This window comes from Thamnophis sirtalis, unplaced genomic scaffold, assembly GCF_051295495.1.
Source record: "Thamnophis sirtalis isolate CommonGarterSnake01/CBP01778 unplaced genomic scaffold, rThaSir2_p1.2 scaffold_3, whole genome shotgun sequence".
Lineage (NCBI taxonomy): Eukaryota > Metazoa > Chordata > Lepidosauria > Squamata > Natricidae > Thamnophis > Thamnophis sirtalis.
In genome coordinates this window covers 119725314-119745870 of record NW_028261383.1, presented here as the reverse complement: position 1 = coordinate 119745870, position 20557 = coordinate 119725314, and the positions used below count along the sequence as shown (strand labels likewise).

Genomic DNA, 20557 nt, shown 5'->3' with positions numbered 1-20557 from the left:
AGAAGAAGAAGAAGAAGAAGAAGAAGAAGAAGAAGAAGAAGAAGAAGAAGAAGAAGAAGAAACGTGCAACTAACTGCACATTTTTTCTGTCCTACTGCAGTTAATGTCAGTTTCATTTGTGCTTAGCCAATTTTTATTGTAATGTAGGGGCTTTTTTTAAAGATTAAGTACTAGATAACAATGCCAAAACAAAAACAAAAAACAATTCAGGCTAAAGTAATATCACTTACAGCTGGGAACTCCAAACTTAGCAATTTTGAGACTTGTGGACTTCAACTCCCAGAATTCCCTAGCCAGCATGTCTGGCTGAAGAATTCTGGGAGTTGAAGTCCACAAGTTTTAAAGTTACCAGCCTCTGACTTACAGAATTACAGATGGTGTATGACTGACACCAAAAATAGCCCTTCCCCAACTGATTCCATATGTGAGTTCACAATTATGTATTTTTCTCCCCTCTTATGTGTGAGTTGAATATTTTAGTAGTACAATCCAATATACAAATTGTTTTCCCAACTGCTAAAATGTATTTTCTTATTAAAACGATATATAGTTTTGTAATTTCTTTTTTGATATCTATTAAATCACTATTCAAATTTCGGTTCTCCAAGATCTAATCATCACTTTGGAAAAAGAGCAATACTATTTGTATAATAAAGCTTAGTTTGTTCATTTATAATGTTCCCCCTATTGAATATGAAATGTATTGTTATTCCATGTTATTTTCATTTTAATTACTAATCAGTCTCTATATACCAGGATAGTACTGAAAACTATTTGGTTAGGGATATATGATGGCTGTGCACTGTATGACTATAAAGAAGGAATATATTATGTTTTCTACAGTGAAAAAACAAAAGGAAAAAGGAAAACCTGGATTACTTGGATACTTTATACAATTCTAAGAAATATGGCTAAGTAATGAAAGTCTTATATTGAAGCATCCTTACTTCTTAATGTATTTTCATTGGATTTAGTATAAAAATAAAAATATGTTCTGTTTATGCCGATGTAAACTTTACCCATTTCATTAAAAAAAAATACAAACTGTCTTTCCATTAAAATCTGTGAAACATATATTGCAAAATTGAAAGTTAATAGCCTAAATCAAATTCAGTTTTTGATTACTACATCAATACTTCCATGTAGTTTTCTTGATAACAAGGTAGCAGTAATTTGTCACTGCTACTTCTATAGTTCCCCCCCCCCTTTTTTTTTTACTTCCTAGTCTACCTTTTTGGTAATCTGCTACAAATAAGCTCCAATTCTACATAGCTTTTCAGAGATCAGGTACTATATTCTGCAACACATTTAATTCTACTGCCAAGATAATTCTATTACCAAGGGAAATTCAATTTTATGGAAATTATTATAATCCTTATGGAAATTACATTATGGGCATTATATAGATAATATATTTCTATATAGAAATAATAATTAGATATTAATAAAACTCAGTTAAATATACACATCCTACAGAGTGGTGAAATTCATTTTTTTTTACTACTAGTTCTGTGGGCATGACGTGATGGGCATGGCAGGGGAAGGATACTGCAAAATCTCTAGTCCCTCCCCACTCCAAGGGAAGATTATTGCAAAATCTCCATTCCCATCCCACTCTGGGGCCAGCCAGAGGCGGTATTTGCCGGTTCTCTGAATTACTCAAAATTTCCGCTACCAGTTCTCCAGAACCTGTCAGAACCTGCTGAATTTCACCCCTACATCCTACAGGCAGAAAATTAGAATTGCATAAATCATCTGCAGTTTCTAGCATTAAGTAGAATGAAAGAAAAGTCACAACAGTTTTTAGTATGCAAAGTTCTCTATCATCTTTATTTTCTATATATTAAGGAAAGATAAACAGTAATTACAGGAAGTGACAAAGAGCATCACATTTTGCGCTTCTCTTCGGTCACTTCGCCATTTCCAGGTGAGTTTATTCTTCACTTACAACCACCTTCTTATGCACTTCTCGGCTCTTCACCCTGAGTTTGTTCACCTGGGACTCAGCAATGTCAGCCCGTTCCTCAGCTTCTTCCAGCTCATGCTGAATCTTGCGGAACTTGGAAAGGTTCACATTGGATTGTTCCTCCTGGAAAAGCATACAATTATTCCAATTTAATTCCCAGTAATTGTAAAAAAAGAATACATAATATTTCTTCTGAATTCTTCTGAAGAACCTTTTTTTAAAAATATATTTTTATCTTCAAAACAAACCTAAAAATCCTCCTTCTTTACATACTGTAGAAAGTGTACCAGTTGGTTACAAAAGGCTTTTGTGCATCTCTTCCATCATCATCAAATATAATTCATATTAATTCTAATATCTTAATTCAGATATTTATTATATTACCATTATCATACCTCCACTTTTATTTGACTATGATTATTTAAATGTCCTTCATCATAAAATATACCATGATTTAATACATAGCCACACACTGGCATTTCATTTACTTATTTATAAAATCCTCCATTACCATTAAATCCTCATATCCTATTCTAGCTAAACATCCATAATATTTAATACCAAAATTTTCTAATCCTCCTTTCCAAATCCCTGTTTACCATTTACATCCAATTCCCTCATATTGTACTCATAGCATGTATATAATTTATTATCATTATCCTTTCTTTATTTGACTATATCCTATATCATAACATTTTCCCCCTAATAATTAAAACTTGGCTGTGCCTAATTTTGTTCTTTTTATTGTTATTGTTATTAATAACCTTTATATATAGTCCAAAAGTATTTCTAACCTTTCCTTCATGGGTAACATTCAATATTCATATCCAACATTTTTAAGGGCCTAAAATTAATCTGAAATATCAAACTAGAAGCATAAGCAGAATCTCATGAGGTTACAAAGATTAACATTAATTCCATGAAGGTCTTCATTCATCCAAAGTGCATAAGAATAGGCTGACACTTTACAAGCTCTCATATAAATACGATTTTATATTCACAAGCAATATAAAATGGGACCTTTTCAGAAGGAACCTTCATTATTTTATGTCCTACGCATAGTGTGTTTTAATTGTGCAGAGAGAGAGAGTTTTTGGAACTAGGTCTTCCTGTGAACTTACGGCCTCTTCAGCTTGTCTCTTGTATGCTTTCACTTTAAGCTGTAGTTTATCGACCAGATCCTGGAGCCTCAGAACATTTTTCCGGTCTTCTTCAGACTATATATATTTAAAGGATATAAAGAATGGAGAGAGTAAGTATGCAAATTATTTAAACCTTTATTTGTTTTTCCTAAGAGGTTTTTTTTTGAAAAGTTTTTTTTTAATTTTTATTTTCATACAAGTAACCACAAGTAGACCATTACATCTTAACCAGCACTATTTTGTGTTATCCAATATTATATCAGTTCCTTTTACCATCAACCCACAGAACTATCATTTGCTCTTCTGCTTTCCATACACCATATTATACCCGATCCACTGCCATCCTGCTTTCTCTCCCTTTCTCCTCCTCCCAACTCCTTTCTTCCTTCTACCATCCCGCTCTTCTCTACTTCCCCTTCCTCTCTCCTCTTCCTCTCTCCTCTTTCCACTCCTTCTCTCTCGCCTACTCTTTTCCTCCCCTCTGCTCCCTCTCTCCTAACCCCTCTCTTCCTCCTCTCATCTTCCTTTCTCTCTCTTCCACTCTCTCCACTTAGCTTACATGGTGTATTTCATTGTGTAAGCAAGCTCCATTTAATATTGATGGTATTAATGATTACATTTCAATAAACATTTTTATATTAATAATTTTAATATACATCCTATTTTAAAGGTATGCATATATAGCAATTCCATTGTTATCCTCCCCCGCTCCAAGGCATATTTTTTGGGCAAGGTGCGGTTCAGGTTTCCAGCTATCCTCATAATAATATTACATAGTTATACAGTTTATTAGACTTGTATGTTCAGTTTATTAGACTTGTATGCCGCCCTATTCCCAAGGGGATCAGGGCCGCTAACAAACCAAGGGGGAATGGGGACAATACAAGCAAAACAAACAAAATGAAAAAACAATACAGAAAACAGATTTAAAAAACTCCTCAACAGTCACAACAAATTCAAGTGGGGCTGGAAACTCATCAGCCCCAGGCCTGCCGGAACAGCCAGGTCTTAACAGCTTTGCGAAAAGCCTGAAGGGTGGTGAGGGTCCGAATCTCCACGGGGAGATCGTTCCAGAGGGCCGGAGCAGCCACAGAGAAGGCTCTCCCCCGGGTGGTTGATAGTCGACATTGGCTAGCAGATGGAATCCGGAGGAGGCCTAATCTGTGGGATCTAATTGGTTGTAGGGAGGTAATTGGCAGGAGGCGGTCTCTCAAGTACCCAGGTCCGATACCATGTAGGGCTTTAAAAGTAACGACTAGCACCTTGAAGCGCATCCGGAGCCCAATAGGCAGCCAGTGCAGCTCGCGGAGGATAGGTGTAACGTGGGTATACCGGGGTGCACCCACAATCGCTCGTGCGGCTGCATTCTGGACAAGCTGAAGTCTCCGAATGCTCTTCAAGGGCTGCCCCATGTAGAGCGCATTACAACAGTCCAGTCTTGAGGTCACAAGGGCGTGAGTGACTGTTCTTACATGCCCCAAATTTTTAAACCTCTTCTTATAGTCTCAGTTATTTTTCCTCTTTAAGAGTATATTTCAAGTTCCCCATCCATTTTTATCCCATATATTTTCTCATGTGATACTTATCCTTATCTATAACCAAATATTCATTTCCCATTCATCTGTTGGCGCCTATCAAGTAATACACTATCCTCATTCAAATATGTTAGCTTACATTTAATTATCTTTTCATTAGAGTCCTTGCTATTCAATTATTACAATTCAATTAGGCTGCTACTTAATTTTTTTCTAAAAGTTTTTGAAATAAATGACAGTTTCCATTCTCACCTGATAAGTTAGTTCCTTTACTCTTCTCTCATATTTCCGTACACCTTTGATAGCCTCTGCACTACGCTTCTGCTCGTTCTCAAACTCAGACTCCAGTTCACGAACCTGACATTAAAAAGAAAATTAAAACATGTAAGCCTAGCAATCGAGATTCCCACTAAATTATGAAAATGCATGTGGAAACTTGGTTATAAGGATTAGCTACACATAGCTATAGATGAATGCTTCTATGTTTCTAATTTTTCTAATTATCTTTTCCCAACTTTGTTTGATATGATTTGCTCCAATCCTCTTTTCTTTACTTTCTTAGCAGCATTCAACAAAGCATTAAAAGAGTGCGGCATGTGGGAAAGGTTTTTGACTTTTAAGACTCTCCACATGTAGAGATCTTAGTCTAAAATAATGTGTAGCCTTGGTTGCATTTGTCCATTCCTTGCAAAAATGTTTTGAAACTGAACGGCATTTTCCTTAACATCACAGGCAATGCTATACATTTCATGGGTACAAATGAGGCAGGTAACCCTGTTTTATATTATGAAAAAGTGTTACAGAAAAGCCTTAATTGTGTACAGCCATGGTATCAATCAATATTGATGGTTCAATCTAGTGACACCATGGTATATTGACAAATGCAGTTTTGAAGGTAGAAGGAGTAAATAGTAAAAAGCATGAATTTACAAAGAGAAGAAGTAAAAATAGATATGTGACACTAATAGAAGGGAGAAGGATATGAATGAAGGTGGGAACTGGAAGCTTTTTCATCAATATTTCTGGTTGAGCAAGAAGAAGAAGTAGGGCCTTGGAAATCAAACACAATCTACATCCATGTGTTATTAAGAAGGCTTTGGACTATGTGACAATGGTCAATTCCTGGGAAGATACTGTTGTATGAATAGATCTCATTTTGTAGGAATAGATTATATAAGATTATATCTTACAAAATATGGGGAAAATGTTTGCATTCTCCATCTTATCAGGAGTGTGTTAAACTGTAATAAAATGAAGGGGGTGGCAAATGCCCAGACACAAAAAGACAGCCAAGAACTGAGCCAAGAAAGTAGAGATACAGAGTGTCCAAGAAATACCACCAGAAAGCTAGAGGGTGTCATGTCAAATGTCAGAGGTTTCTATTCCAACAGACAGAGTATTGAAAATAAACAGGGAGATAGGACTTACTTACTTACTACAATAGGATAGTAATGCTAATTAGGACATAGCACTGAAACACTACAGGTATTTCAAAGGAACAAACTCAACAGAAAGGGTGGAAGCATTGCACTGCGTGTAAAGAAACATGTATTTCTACATAAATTCAGGAATTAGGATTTATTTCCAAAGGAAAACAATTTGGACCCAGGAAATCCTGAATGAGAAAAGTATCCAGAAAGCACAATCACAATAATCTACATAAAAAGGGGAAAAAATAGCATGGATCCAGCATAGACAACATACAAAGAATTATAACATAGTGAAAATACAGAAACCTCACATTTGCTCATACTGATGATGTTACTTTGTTCAGTAATGAAATGTCTATAATTAAGCAGCCCAACTCAGAAAACACCCAGAAAGAAAAGGGATATGTACAGGAAAATGGAAGAATGCTAAATCCCCAAAGAACATAAATAGCCTAAGAAACTGTGGCAGAAAGGCTGAAACTCAGCAGGAGTGAAGACTGGCTAGCAAGAAATATTTTAAAAAGCACATTAAAAAGTTATTTGTGTACATTAGAAGCCAAAAGGAAACCCAGAGTGATAGATCTGTTGTGAGAAAAAGGGAAATTGATTATCACCATTATGCCACTGGAGGAAAAAGGGAACAGTAAACCAGACCTCCTTAAACCAGACAAGAAGAACATAAAGAGAAACAAGTTGATTAGAATGAATTCAGATCTCTAGGGCAGATAAATGACTTTCTATGGTAATGAAAGAATAAATGAAGGTGATCACAGAACTTCTTGCAATAATTCCTGAAAAATCCTGCAAGCTGATTAAATCTCAAAATACGAGAGACACGAATGACACAGAGGTTTTTGGAATGACACCAAGAGGAAGTATGTCAAAGGATGGCTGGAATTATGTCATGAGAAAGGTTGCAGATGAAAAATCTGCAGAAAGAGGAAAAAATAGGATAAAATAAAGTTATTCTATAATGTGTACAGAGATAAAAAGACTGTGGCAAACAATGTAGTTAAGGAAAATAAATAATAATTCAAAGGAGGAAAAAAGGTGGTAAAATTTTAATGGAAATTAAAGAAATATTTTAGGAGTCAGTGAAAAGGATTAAAAAGTGGGGGAGGGGGAATAAGTGTGATGAAAAAAAATGTGGGGAGCACACCTTGGGATATGTAGGGCAACTTTATGTTGGGCAGACCATGTGCAGACCATATTTTTGCTCTTTGACATTTCTCTGAATTTCCAGGTAATGTTACACAAAGAGAAAGCAGATCAAAAGTTCATAGTACATGCAATTGCTCATATATGAATAATACATACCCTAGCCTCCAATTTCTGGATCTGTTTTTTCCCTCCTTTCAGGGCTAGTTGCTCTGCCTCATCAAGACGGTGTTGCAGATCCTTCACAGTCTGGTCCAGATTCTTCTTCATCCTTTCAAGATGGGCGCTGGTGTCTTGTTCCTTCTTCAGTTCTTCAGCCATCATGGCTGCCTAATAATAAATGAACCAAACAGATGAGAGTAAAGAATGCCTGGTGTAAATTGATTTTTTTTTCATCAAAAACTCATTTTACTAACATCAGTGATGGCTTTCTTGGCCTTTTCTTCAGCATTGCGTGCTTCCTGAATAGTCTCCTCCATTTCACTCTGCATCTGGGCAATGTCTGTTTCCAGCTTCTTCTTGGTGTTGATCAGGCTAGTATTCTGTTTAAAAATAATGTGGTCAATCGTTTTTCAAAAAAGGCAGAAGCCACAAGTAAGTATACAGAGAGAGAGAGACTAAATGATTGATATTGAAGAACTGAAATTATCTATCCAATCCAGGAATGGAATGAAAATAAATGACTGCTAGAACTGCTAGAACATATATATATGACAACACGAAACAACAATGGACACACAACCAGCACCAATCAACACCAATCTATCAATCATGATACAATCGCACAACCAATCATTCCACTTACTGAAACAAAGCCAGCACTCCACACACACACACAAACACACACCAAGATTTATAGAAAGATGTCAGCAGCTCTGACCACACTTTAAACCCAAGACCCAGCCTGAGGATGGCGAGTGAGACCTCGCCAAAACATTGCCAAGACAATCTCAACCTTACATGGGAAAAGACCTGAATACAACAAGACCAGCATATTCATACATACATACAGACAGACAGACATGCATGCATGCACGCACGCACGCACACACACACACACACATATTATTGGCTTTTCTAATTTTGTATTAAAACTCTTCATTTTGGATACATTCCAAAAGTATTGAACATACACTATCTAACCATTTGGGATTTACCAAAGTGTCCCAAAGTAGTTAGGAAGCACAAATATATTTGCACTTTTGCTATTTTCAAGATAAAACTTATTTACCTGGGTGTGGAGGAGCTGCACACGTTCACTGGCATCCAGAAGCTCCTGTTCAGCCACTTTTCTGGCCCTCTCTGTCTGTTCAAGAGCTGCCCGGAGCTCCTCAATCTCGGCCTGCATTAGGTTTGCTCTGCGCTCAATCATGGCCACTTGTTCCTTCAAATCTTCCTGGCTTCTCAAAGCATCATCCAGATGTATTTGGGTATCCTAAAACAGGTTTTTGCAATATTTGTCTTTGAAAATAGTTGTGACAAAAATAAAATATCAACTGTGTCTTGAATATAGAAATAAATATGTACCTTGAGCAGTCCTTGTGTGTTCCTGAGATTCTTTAATGTTTCAGCAGCTTGACGGTTGGCATGGTTGAGTTGGATCTCCATCTCATTCAGATCTCCCTCCATCTTCTTCTTAAGCCTCAGGGCATCATTCCTGCTCCTAATCTCAGCATCCAATGTGCTCTGCATGGATTCTACCACCCTCAGGTGATTCCTCTTCAGCTGATCAATTTCTTCATCCTTCTCTGCAATTCTTCTGTCGATGTCAGCTTTCACCTGATTGAGCTCAAGTTGGATGCGCAGGAGTTTGCCCTCTTCATGTTCCAGAGAGGCCTTAAAAGTAAAAAGACAATAAAGCAAACATTATGGAGCTATCATCTGAAAATTTATTAAGTAAGAATATCCTACCAATGGAATCATTTAGTTCACTGCCTACTGCCTAGAGTGTGTGTGTGTGTGTGTGTGTGTGTGTATGTATGTATGTATGTATGTATGTATGTATGTATGTATATGCTATAAAATAATTATATAATTACCTCAGCTTCTTCTAGGGCGCTCTGGAGATCTCCTTTCTCTTGCTCAATCTGCTTCTTCACTTTCTCCAACTCATGAATAGCTTTTCCACCCTCAGCAACTTGCTCCGTGAGGTCAGAAATCTCCTCTATTGGTGTGACACAAAATACAGTGAAAAAGTAGAAATCTTGCTGTACAAAATGTTACAAAATCTTATCCAGCTTTTAACACTAATACAAGTTCTATTGTTCATATTAATGCCTTACATTTGATGGGTTGAAGGCATCAGCAGCCTAAGACAACCACGTGAGGAAGATATTACTATCCACATGATGTTTTACAACATCCCTCACCATTGCTTAGCTTGGCTGGTGGTGCAAGAAGTTAGATTTCAGTAACACCTGCTGTAGGTGCTCCCCATCTTCCCCATCTTTCATCAAAATAAATAGGACTAGATGGAAGCAAAGTAGAAACTTCCCAGTAGAAAACCATGATTAGGGTTGAGTGAGACCATATATGAGCATGAGCTTACGTTGCAAGTTTTTGTTTTCACGCTTCAGAGTTTCCAGGTGATCCAAAGATTCCTCATATGCGTTCTTCATCTTGAAGAGTTCTGTGCTCAGAGACCGAGACTCCTTCTGAGAAGCTTCCAGTTCAGACTGTGTCTCCTCGTATTTTTGTTTCCAGTCTGCTAAAATCTAAACACAAAAAAACAGCAAGAAATAAGTTTATTAAACTTAAAACGTGTGTACAGTGCATTTCACTTTTAAAACAATGAGTTTGAACAGCAGCTCCCATTACTTTATCAAAGTTCTTCTGCTTCTTATCAAGAGCTGCACAAGCTGCATTGGACCTTTCCACATCAATCATCAGGTCCTCCACTTCATTCAGCAACCTCTGCTTGGTCTTCTCCAAGGAAGCACATTTGGAATTCACAGCTTCTACATGTTCCTCAGCTTCCTGCAGACGCTGAGCAAGCTTCTTCCTGAAGAAACATAAACCCAATGTTCCATAGTAGCAAAATATTTGATTTGGCTGAACAAGCTGTCTAGTGAATAGTCTCATTTCAATCATTCTGCTTCAGCTTCAGTAAAATTTAGGATAAATAGGTTTGCAAAATCTCAGGAGTCTTATCCCAAGACACACAATAAAATATTGTTCGGTGAACAATGTTTGATTAATGAACTATCTTTATCTTTATTGCTGCAAACACCCCTTTCTGAAAAGTCACACATCTAACTCTATTCATACTATAAATTTATTAGAAAGTTTCAATATGTTTATTGAACGTACTTAGCTTCCTCCAGTTCCTCAGTCCGCTGAATGGCATCAGTCTCATATTTTGTCCTCCATGTGGCAACTTCACTGTTTGCCTTGGACAGGGCACGTTGTAGTTCAGCCTTGGCTTCCTGCTCCTCTTCATATTGCTCTCGAAGGAGGTCACAGTCATGTCGAGCCGATTGCAAGCCATGAGCCAGGGCATTCTTGGCCTGTAGAGTTAACCAATATTAGAGATTCTGCAAATTGTCAGGTCATCAAACATAATTAAGAATCATCTTCCAGGATAAGATTTCACAAGAAATGAGAACAGAAAGAAAGGAACATAGAAAAATTCAATAAATACACACACAAAGGCTAGTGTGGTATTAGGAAATCTTCTGAAGCATCCCAGGAAGTTCTGTGTGTACTTCTGGTAGAGTTAAAGATAATAAAAGATCTGCATAATTCAACTTATGTACCTTTATCTCTTCCTCAAGATGTCGCTTCAGTTCCTCAATTTGTTGAGTAAATGCTTGCTTACTTCTGGAGAGCTGGGAGATCAAAGAGTCTTTTTCTTCCACTTGTCGTGAGAGCTCACCTATAGCAAGGAACATATGACATGTTTGGAATAAAAGTCACATTAACATTTTCTCAGCTGAGGGAGCTTCAGGATTCAGCTCAATTCATTTCAAAAATCAATTTGTGAATCCAATTTAGCAAGACTCTTCACATTAGGGACAAAAAGAAACAAAATAATTTCCCAAAATATATTTCATCATTTTACCTGATTCTGTTTGTAGGCGAGCTCTTTGAGCATTGAGGTCATTAATGGTACGCGTATGCTCTTCGTCCTTTGTTTTAAGTTCGCTTAGCTGATCCTCTAGTGTGCGGCACATCTTTTCAAGATTGGCCTAAGCAGCATGGAAAAAGAGAAAAGGGCAATCTTTTAAATGATTCCACTGGACCAATCATTTATCTTCACTACTAGACACTACAATGTTCAATATTTAGTAATGATACCTGAAGTGTTTAAGAAAACAGAACAGCCTCCAGAAATAAAGTGGGATAGATGGCACATCTTGTATAGCACAAACAAATTGGGATTTATGAACATTTAAATTATGTACACACACACATACACACACACCATGAAATAATGACAAGGAAGACAATTTTAACTTCAGTATATAACAAAGAAACTTAGGTATAAAACCAGCATCTTTTCACTTACTATTTGATTTATTACAGCATACCTTAGCTTTAGAGACAGATTCCATATTGCTTGCAAGATCATCAATCTCCATCTTCAGCTCACTCTTCTCCTTCTCCAGCTTCTGCTTCACTCGCTGCAGGTTATCAATTTGTTCCCCAAGTTCAGCTGTACTATCTGCGTGCTTCTTGCGGAGGGCAGCAGCCATGGCTTCATGCTGCAAGGTGGCCTCTTCAAGGTCCCGGCGCATTTTCTGAAATTCTGCCTCACGTTTCTTGTTCATCTCAATCTGAGCAACAGTTGCTCCACCAGCTTCCTCCAGACGCTCACTGATCTCCTCAAGTTCCCTGGAGAGATCACCCCGCTGTTTCTCTGCTTTGGCGCGAGATGCCCGTTCTGCCTCAATCTCCTCTTCCAATTCCTCAATACGAGCCTAGAGAAAGAGAGGCAACCATGAACCCTGAAAGTGGCTTCCAGAGCACTTAATTGTCCATTCATGAACAAACCACTGCGTGTCAGACCTGCAGCTCCTTGATCTTCTTCTGAAGCTGGGAGCCCAGGACTTGCTCATCTTCAATCCTGCTTTGCAGTTGGTTGATTTCAAAGTCTTTCCTTATCACAACAAAATATAATGATTAGCAAATAAAAAAACTCCATTTAGCACAAAAAACCCCTGATAATAGACATTAATACTTACTTCTTCAGCTTTTCATCCAGCTGCTGCTTATCATTTTCCAGATCCATTGTGGATTCCTGAGCTAGCTTCAAATCCCCTTCTAGCTTCCTCTTAGCTCTTTCAAGGTCCATACGAAGTTTCTTTTCTTGCTCCAGAGACCCTTCAAGCTGAAGACAAAGAGATCAGGGAGATTGTGTCAACACAGCAGTATATCCACCTCAGACCAATTCTTCTCTGAAGATGGTAGCATACTTACATCATCTACTTGCTGTTCCAGCTTAGTCTTTGCTTTGGTCAGAGTGTTCACTTTGTCCTCCTCTGCCTGCAGATCATCCAAGGTCTGTTGATGGGCCTCTTGCAGGGCTTTCTTCTCCTTGGTCAGTTTGGCAATGGTCTCGTCCAAGACCGCCATCTCTTCAGTAAGGTTTTTCACCTTTAAGCGTTGAACAGACAGGGTTAAAATGCTCTATGTATTCTGAAATGGCAATAGTGGGTAGCAATTTAATTCTGATATATTTTTGAGTATTACCTTGTTTTCTGTAGCATGCTTCTCCTTTTCAACCTTGGCCAGTGTCAGCTCAAGATCATCAATGTCTTTCTTCAGTTCTGAGCATTCGTCCTCCAGTTTCCTCTTCTTGGCTGTCAATTCAGCATTCATTTCTTCTTCATCTTCAGCTCGCTCAGTCAGCTCCTTAATTTTAGCTTCCAGTTGGATTTTGGTTTTGATTAGCTGGTCACATCTCTCCTCGGCATCCGCCAAGCCATCAGATTCCTATCAAAGAAAAGTATGGACCATTTTTTAAAAAAAGTTTCCTAATTAAAATATTCACACATATACAAAATTTCCTCATCTAATGGAGAAAGTCACATTTCACTAAGAAATATACATTGGATCAGCTCTCAGTGGTTTTTGGAACAATAAACAAAAATAAATATTTTCTGTATATTGGATAAAAATCAATGTAATGCAGAATTTCTTTATTTATTTAATTTTTGATGCCACCTAACTCCAACTGCCTTCTTAATAAATTGATAATATTAGTTCATACAATATAAAAACAAATATAGTTTATCTGTTACTTGATGTCTTTATATACCTTTATATACTGTCAATGATGAAACAGTATTAAGATGTATTAAAATTTAAGATTTATTAAGATGTATTAAGTATTAAGTATTAAGATGATGAAACAGTATTAAGATGTAATAAGGTATTTAATATATGTTACAACAAGGGTGAATTTCTAAATAATCCCAGATTTCCATAGATTTCCCCTGTAATCTATAAATGATTGCTTACTAAACTATGCTGGACTAGCCAATAAAAGAACAATATTTAATATCATTTTATGTGCTTACAGCTTGGACTTGGAGTTGCAAGTCATTCTTTTCCTGCATCAGGGACACCATTTTTTCTTCTAGCTCCTTCACTTTGGCTTCTGCCTTGGCAAGATTCTCCTTTGTTTTCTCAAACTCTTCCTTCATGTTGGCCATTTCCTTCTCTGACTCCGCACTCTTCAGCAGGGGCTTGATCTTGAAGTACAATTTCATCCATGGCCAATGTTTGACGTTCATGAATGAACGGACACTGTACTGAATAGTGAAGATAGCCTCCCTATCAACAAAGTTAAGAAGTGTGCCTTAAATTACGTGTAATAAACACAGATCCACCAATCAAAGCCTTCTGACCGAATTGATTTAAATAATTATGGGATCCTCACCTCCTTTGTAACATTTTCTGATACTCTGTTCTTGCTAAGAAACCACGACACATAGCTTGGGTGCGTGTTATCAGGTGGGCCAACTTATCATCTCTCATTTCTTCTAGGAGACCTAAAAGACCAGCCTTAAAGAACACCTGGGGAAAAAAAGCATTACCAATTGTCATATGTAAGCACTACAAAATACAAAACAGTATTTAGGATAAAAACTTATATATACCTTGGTGTGTCCAAATTTATACTGGGTATGGTCCACATCAATGGATCCAAGAAGTTTCTCAGAAGCTTTCTTGCTATCAATGAACTGGCCCTCTGGAATGGCACTTGCATTCAGAATTTTGTATCTAGTAGAAAAAAATATCACCTATAAATCTTCCTATGTAATGCCTAATAGTTTTTTACAATTATTTGTCCTCAGTAAAAGAAAATTGAACATAAATATGAAATGCTATAAAATATTTATTCATCTCTCAATATGGGCTTAGGTGGTTTGGGTGGGTCTCCTTTTAGTGAAAGATTAGTAGAAATAAGTTGGGTTGTTTTGTTGTCTCTTCTGTGTGAGTACTCTGCTGGATATTATTATTTTGAGATGGTGGTGAGTATGTTTAGTTTGTGAAGCTGCCCAGATCATTTGGGAATTGAGCAGCCTAGAAATGTGAGAAATAAATAAATATGGCTTGTCAAGTTTTTGATAACCAATTATACCTAAAAGCATCAGACTCAACAGAAGTTTCTTTAACTAGATTTATTGTAACAAGAAAGATATTAGATTACAAAAGTCTCAACAGTAAAGTTTGCTCTTTTTCCCCAATTTCTGAAGCTATAGAAATTCAATCCTGCTAAGGTGGGAACTTTTTTCAGTCTCTTGACTTCTAAGTAAACTGGTGAAAAGAGCATATGTATATATATTTTTGGTCTGGGTGTCCAGAATGGAAAACTCTCTTAAACTCTAAACCATACCATTACACTGAGAAAATAAGAGAGTTCAATTCTAAAGTCATTTATATTTAATGCATTGTTCTAAGGTTACAAGCCAAGGATATGTAAGAAAGTTTCCAAGGTGTCATGGGACAGGCTGGATCTTTCCTTCAAAAAGAGATAAATTTGTCATTGGAGGAAAATACCATGCTTACACATCCTTTACCAGCACTCTTGCTCTCTAAAGGAATGATAAACATGACCAACAAGGTAATATTTTGATTCGGCAGAACCTAAAGTCACTCACCCCTAAATCAAGACAACATTTACGATTTCCTTCCTGTTATTTTCAATGGAAGAAAAACTGTCAAAAGGAATAAAAATCTGAAAAGGGAGAAATGAGCAAAACTCCTGTTCATCATCCGCCAATGTGCTATTCTGCCTATCGATATGATTGCTGTTTTCAATTAATCTAATCCTTTAATATCTTGAATCTATTTGAATGTTAAATTAGGATAGAAGTACAATATCACAGAGAGTTACTATGACAAATAATTGGCATAGATAGATAGATAGATAGATAGATAGATAGATAGATAGATGATAGATAGATAGATAGATAGATAGATAGATAGATAGATAGATAGATAGATAGATAGATAGATAGATAGATAGATGATAGATAGACAGACGATAGATAGATATATGAGAGAGTGGAAGGGAAGAAGAAGAGGGTGGGAGAGGGAAAGGGAAAGGAAGAGGGGGAAAGAGGAGGGAGGAGAAAGAGAGGAAACACACATAGAGAGAGAGATGTAAGGAACCCTTATAAGAAGGTCAAGCTGACCTCTGTTTGAAATCAGCATAAATGATCCTACTGGGAAATCCCTTTCTGCAAATGCGGATGCCTTCCAGTACACCATTGCATCTCAGCTGATGAAGCACAAGTTCATGATCCATAGCACCTTTAAAAAAGATGATTAAAAAAAGAATCAGGACCAAAGCACATAGAGAGGGACAAGCATTGTAAAATATCTATCATAACCTCAACAATGCCTTACCAGGCGTTTTTGTTTCATTGGGAATAATGCAACGCACAAAGTGTGGGTGAGTACTTCTCAGGTTGGACATCAGTTTGTTTAAGTTCTCCTATAGATCCAGAAAAGAAGCATATCTGTACAAAATTCCAAACAAATCAATGTATTCCTATAAAGGAAAATCATGAATCCAAACAAGCAGGGGTATATAGCTCTATTGAATGCAAATGAATTCTAGTCATTGGATGGATTAAAAATAAGACGAACAACAATATTCAAACTCCACGAAGACCTAACATATTCTTGTGGCCCACTAGCAGCCAGTGGAGCTGTCAGCAGAGTCGGACAGTGACAAGGTTGGGAGGAACATGGGAAGAATCATTTTAATTTGCGAATTCTAAAAATTCAGTCCAATTCAATAGCTTTCTTAAATACACAAATGAGTTGTTGGATTATTACTACATAATATATTTTCCCTTACTCACAAAGGAATCCCAGTATAGCATTTTACCATACCCTGAAAAGTGCAGACACAGTCTGGAAAGAAGAACCCTTCTTCTTGGCAGCCTTCTTGCCCTCTAAAATCGAAATGAATAGAAAAAAATAAATAAACCTCACATTTCTTGAACATTTTTTCTCATTCAAGGGGAAAAAATCCTTTCATTATAGTTCTCACCTTCTAAAGGGCGATCAGCAAACAACGAAGCTAAAGTCTTCATTGAGGATTTCTGGTAGAGTCCTACCACGGTGTCATTCAAGGGATCCTTGTTCTTCTCCAACCAGCCACTGATATTATAATCCACAGTGCCAGCATAGTGTACCAAGGCAAAGTGGGCCTCAGCCTTGCCTTTGGCAGGCTTGGGTTTCTGGAAGTTGCTTGATTTGCCAAGATGCTGGTCATAAAGTTTGTTCTTGAAGGACGTGTCTGTTGCCTTTGGGAACATGCACTCTTCTTCCAGGATGGAGAAAATGCCCATGGGCTACAAAGAACAATGACATGGTTGCTTAGACAGCATCTGGAGAGAATATTGAACTTTGGAATAACATGCTTCTTCAAGCAAGTATATACAGACAAGTAAAATCAGAACAGAGATGCTGAAAAGCAATGAAATATAAACATGGAGACACACTCTCTCATTGAAAAGTAGACTACATCTTCTAAATTATACTTCAATAAGCAACTATGAATATCTAACATGGCTTCATACTTATTATATGATATATTCCAATTATACTTTTATTTTTATGTCAAGAATTGGTTTGAGCATATTATTAAAAATTGATTAGGATCCTCTATAATTCTATGTATTCTTTACCAGGTTGTCCTTCTAATAAAGCCATTAGAAAAGCTGAGAGCTAAACTTTCTAGAAAAATAATAATAAAGGAAAGGGAGCAGTCAAAAACTGTAATGGGCAGGACAAAACAAGAGTAAGAGAAACTACTATATGTAGTTTCAGTTTGTATTTTCATCAATTATTTTTGAGAGAAACCTAAAGCACTTCTTATCCCATCTGAAATATGCATCAGTTATGTCTACTATAAAATGAACCTTCTCAATGAGCTCAATGCAGGCAGCCAGATCCATCCCAAAGTCAATGAATTCCCATTCAATTCCTTCCTTCTTGTACTCTTCTTGCTCCAGGACAAACATGTGATGGTTAAAAAACTGTTGCAGTTTCTCATTGGTGAAGTTGATGCAAAGCTGCTCCAAGCTGTTATACTATAAGAAAAGAAGGGAAAGTTTTGGTAAGATGAATTAAGATGAAATAAATTTGATTGGGTAAAGCAAAACACTGTTCCTCTTATCTGTTAATATGTACATCTTTCTCCCAGTTTCCTTACATCAAAGATCTCAAAGCCAGCAATATCCAGCACACCAATGAAATATTGTCTGGCTTGTTTGGTATCCAATTGTTGGTTGATGCGAATGACCATCCACAAGAACATCTTCTCATAGACGGCCTTACCCAAAGCACCAACATTATTGTAGACCTAGAATAAGAAGACAATGGCAAAAATCAGTATGTATAAGGGATATTTTAAATTAATAATTATTCCAATTTTAGATACAGCATATGTATGTGTATACATATACACACACTCTCATATATGGACATACATACATACATACATACATACATACACATGTATGTGAAAGAGAAATAAAGATGAAGAACAACTAAAGATATAGCGGTGCTAATAAAATATGAAAATATACAAATATATATATGAAATGAATAAGCTTTGTAGAAACTAAAAATATATCCATAAAATATTTATATAGATCTAGCTCAATCATTTAACATATTTTTAAATCTATTGATGTAGATCATCTACTGCTCCATCTTCCCAGTTTGGTACAATTGGTTAGTTCAGTTATAATTACATAAGAATCTTAGATTCTTGATGTTCTATTATTCAGGTGCCTTAGCCTATAGAATATAGCTAAGAAAGAAAAATGGATTTTATCATTATTAATTACAGTTTTGAATATTGATGCTACAAGGATTATAGTTATAATTCCATTCACCTTGGGGGATGCCAGGATTTGTGAGAGTTGGTTTAATGTAACATTACCTGCTGGACAGTTTGGCCTTTGGTGACATATTCATTGCCGACTTTGACCCGGGGATAGCACAGAGCTTTCAACAGATCTGCTGAGTTGAGATTCATGAGGTAGGCAGCCTTGTCAGCAACTGAAATAGGCAAGAAAGAGTTTTGAGTTAGAGTCTTTTTTTAATTATAAATCCCACTGTATCCATGCAATTTGGAACAGTTAACTAATAAACATGAAAATCAGTACAATTTTGGAAAAAGTACAAAAGAGACTTTTGGTTACTGTTGGCTGAGTTCTACTTGCCCAATGATGGGAATGTTCATTCTCTAAAATTATAGCTTCACTTACCAAAAAATGATTTTTGAAAAAGAAGAAAAATGTTACAAGAGTATTTACTATAATATCAGTAAAAAAAAAATATGAAAACTTCCTCCTTCTTAAATACTAATAAATAGATGATAGCATAATATTTTTATGGTCTACTATCTATTCCAATTGATCAATATGAATATCCTTCTAGATAACGCTAGGGAAGCATGGGATGTGTTTCTGCAAAATAATGTCCTATTTTGTTCTGAATTATTTTAAATGATTTTGCCATAATTTTTTCAAATACCTTCCGTGCCGTCTGGCTCAGCTTGCTCCTCCCGCTGCTTCTGCTTGAACTTCATGTTCCCGTAGTGCATGACAGCTCCAGTCAGCTTGTAAATGGCTGTCTTTTCCTCAGCAGTGAAGCCCAGGATGTCAATGGCTTCCTAGTAATTCAAGTAATAGAAAGGATTCTGTCTAACCCATCACTGAGCCACCTTGAGAGTTCAAACTCACTTGAAATCATTTTGGCAAGTACAGTAGTCTGCAGTTGTCTCCACCAGTGTTCCTCTTGGAACATTATGCCTCTCATCGTATGCCCAAATCTCACATACACTCACACATTTAAACCAAATATTATTGTCTGTCTAATCAAATTACAATTTTATGTTCCCGATTCTGCAAATTACTTACGTCAGTTGCCATTAACTCTTCCTGATCATTAATGCTGGCAACACTGATCTCACCCTGGCTGACAAAATGGAAGTCATATGGGTTGGTAGTAATCAGAAGCATCTCTGCATAAAAAGAAGCCCAAACATGATTTCATTTTCAAGCATCAGCACATTTCTTAATGTTTGATAGTCGAAATAGTCCTCCAAATGGATGATTCTCCTTACCGATCAGTTCTGGCCTCTTGTTGGACATGATCTGATAAAAGATATGGTAGCTTCTTTCAGCCTTGAGCTGGAAGGTAACTCTGGACTTCTCCAGCAGATCTGGCAAAGCAATGAAGTTGAATTAGTTAAGGAAGGAAGGAAGGGTCAAATAAACACACAAAGAAATATCCCTTACATGTCTCAATGTCTGCAGAAGCCAGCTTGCCAGTGGCACCAAAATGGATTCTGATGAATTTGCCCTGTGGAGAAAATAGTATTTAATTTAATAAATTCTCAATGTATTTATTTAACTCTACAATAGGATGTTACAAAGATCTCTCCTTTTAATAGCAGGAATTTCAGTCTCTGGCTACAGAATGTATGGAATTTTTTTAAAATAGTAATTTTTTAAACTTAATTTGTGTCAGAGGTTTTAAGGAAAAAAAGTGAATGAGTTTACCATTTTAAGAATACAAAATTTTAAATATGCCATATGTTAAACTTTATTTTAATAATATTCATGATACAATAATTATTAAACTTTAATAAAATTGTAAAATGTGAGTGAACTAAAGGAGAAAAACAGTTGAGGTTTGTCTATGGAGATTCATAGTCATCCAGGTCCTAAAGGTGTTGTTCAAAAGGCAAGAAAGAAAGAAAGAAAGAAAGAAAGAAAGAAAGAAAGAAAGAAAGAAAGAAAGGAGGGAGGGAGGGAGGGAGGGAGGGAGGGAGGGAGAGGGAGGGAG

At 36.6% G+C, this 20557-nt stretch overlaps 1 protein-coding gene across 1 annotated transcript in view; it reads right to left on the bottom strand.

The window, feature by feature from the left end:
• The window catches only part of LOC106553293 (uncharacterized), a 61331-nt gene that overhangs the window by 31551 nt on the left and 9223 nt on the right, over positions 1 to 20557 (bottom strand). Inside the window, exons 9-40 of the mRNA XM_087708248.1 lie at positions 20008 to 20071; positions 19833 to 19931; positions 19627 to 19730; positions 19241 to 19379; positions 18645 to 18763; positions 17910 to 18059; positions 17617 to 17787; positions 16743 to 17046; positions 16583 to 16644; positions 16091 to 16178; positions 15877 to 15994; positions 14335 to 14458; positions 14115 to 14251; positions 13753 to 14008; positions 12923 to 13165; positions 12650 to 12826; positions 12415 to 12560; positions 12239 to 12329; positions 11761 to 12150; positions 11292 to 11418; positions 10987 to 11105; positions 10541 to 10737; positions 10049 to 10232; positions 9780 to 9945; positions 9271 to 9395; positions 8759 to 9067; positions 8463 to 8666; positions 7648 to 7773; positions 7391 to 7561; positions 4896 to 5000; positions 3088 to 3183; positions 1937 to 2089 (exon numbers count right to left, since the gene is read on the bottom strand). Coding sequence (XP_087564374.1) covers positions 1937 to 2089; positions 3088 to 3183; positions 4896 to 5000; positions 7391 to 7561; positions 7648 to 7773; positions 8463 to 8666; positions 8759 to 9067; positions 9271 to 9395; positions 9780 to 9945; positions 10049 to 10232; positions 10541 to 10737; positions 10987 to 11105; positions 11292 to 11418; positions 11761 to 12150; positions 12239 to 12329; positions 12415 to 12560; positions 12650 to 12826; positions 12923 to 13165; positions 13753 to 14008; positions 14115 to 14251; positions 14335 to 14458; positions 15877 to 15994; positions 16091 to 16178; positions 16583 to 16644; positions 16743 to 17046; positions 17617 to 17787; positions 17910 to 18059; positions 18645 to 18763; positions 19241 to 19379; positions 19627 to 19730; positions 19833 to 19931; positions 20008 to 20071 — 5064 coding nt within the window. The remainder of the gene's footprint in view (positions 1 to 1936; positions 2090 to 3087; positions 3184 to 4895; positions 5001 to 7390; positions 7562 to 7647; positions 7774 to 8462; positions 8667 to 8758; positions 9068 to 9270; positions 9396 to 9779; positions 9946 to 10048; positions 10233 to 10540; positions 10738 to 10986; positions 11106 to 11291; positions 11419 to 11760; positions 12151 to 12238; positions 12330 to 12414; positions 12561 to 12649; positions 12827 to 12922; positions 13166 to 13752; positions 14009 to 14114; positions 14252 to 14334; positions 14459 to 15876; positions 15995 to 16090; positions 16179 to 16582; positions 16645 to 16742; positions 17047 to 17616; positions 17788 to 17909; positions 18060 to 18644; positions 18764 to 19240; positions 19380 to 19626; positions 19731 to 19832; positions 19932 to 20007; positions 20072 to 20557) is intronic.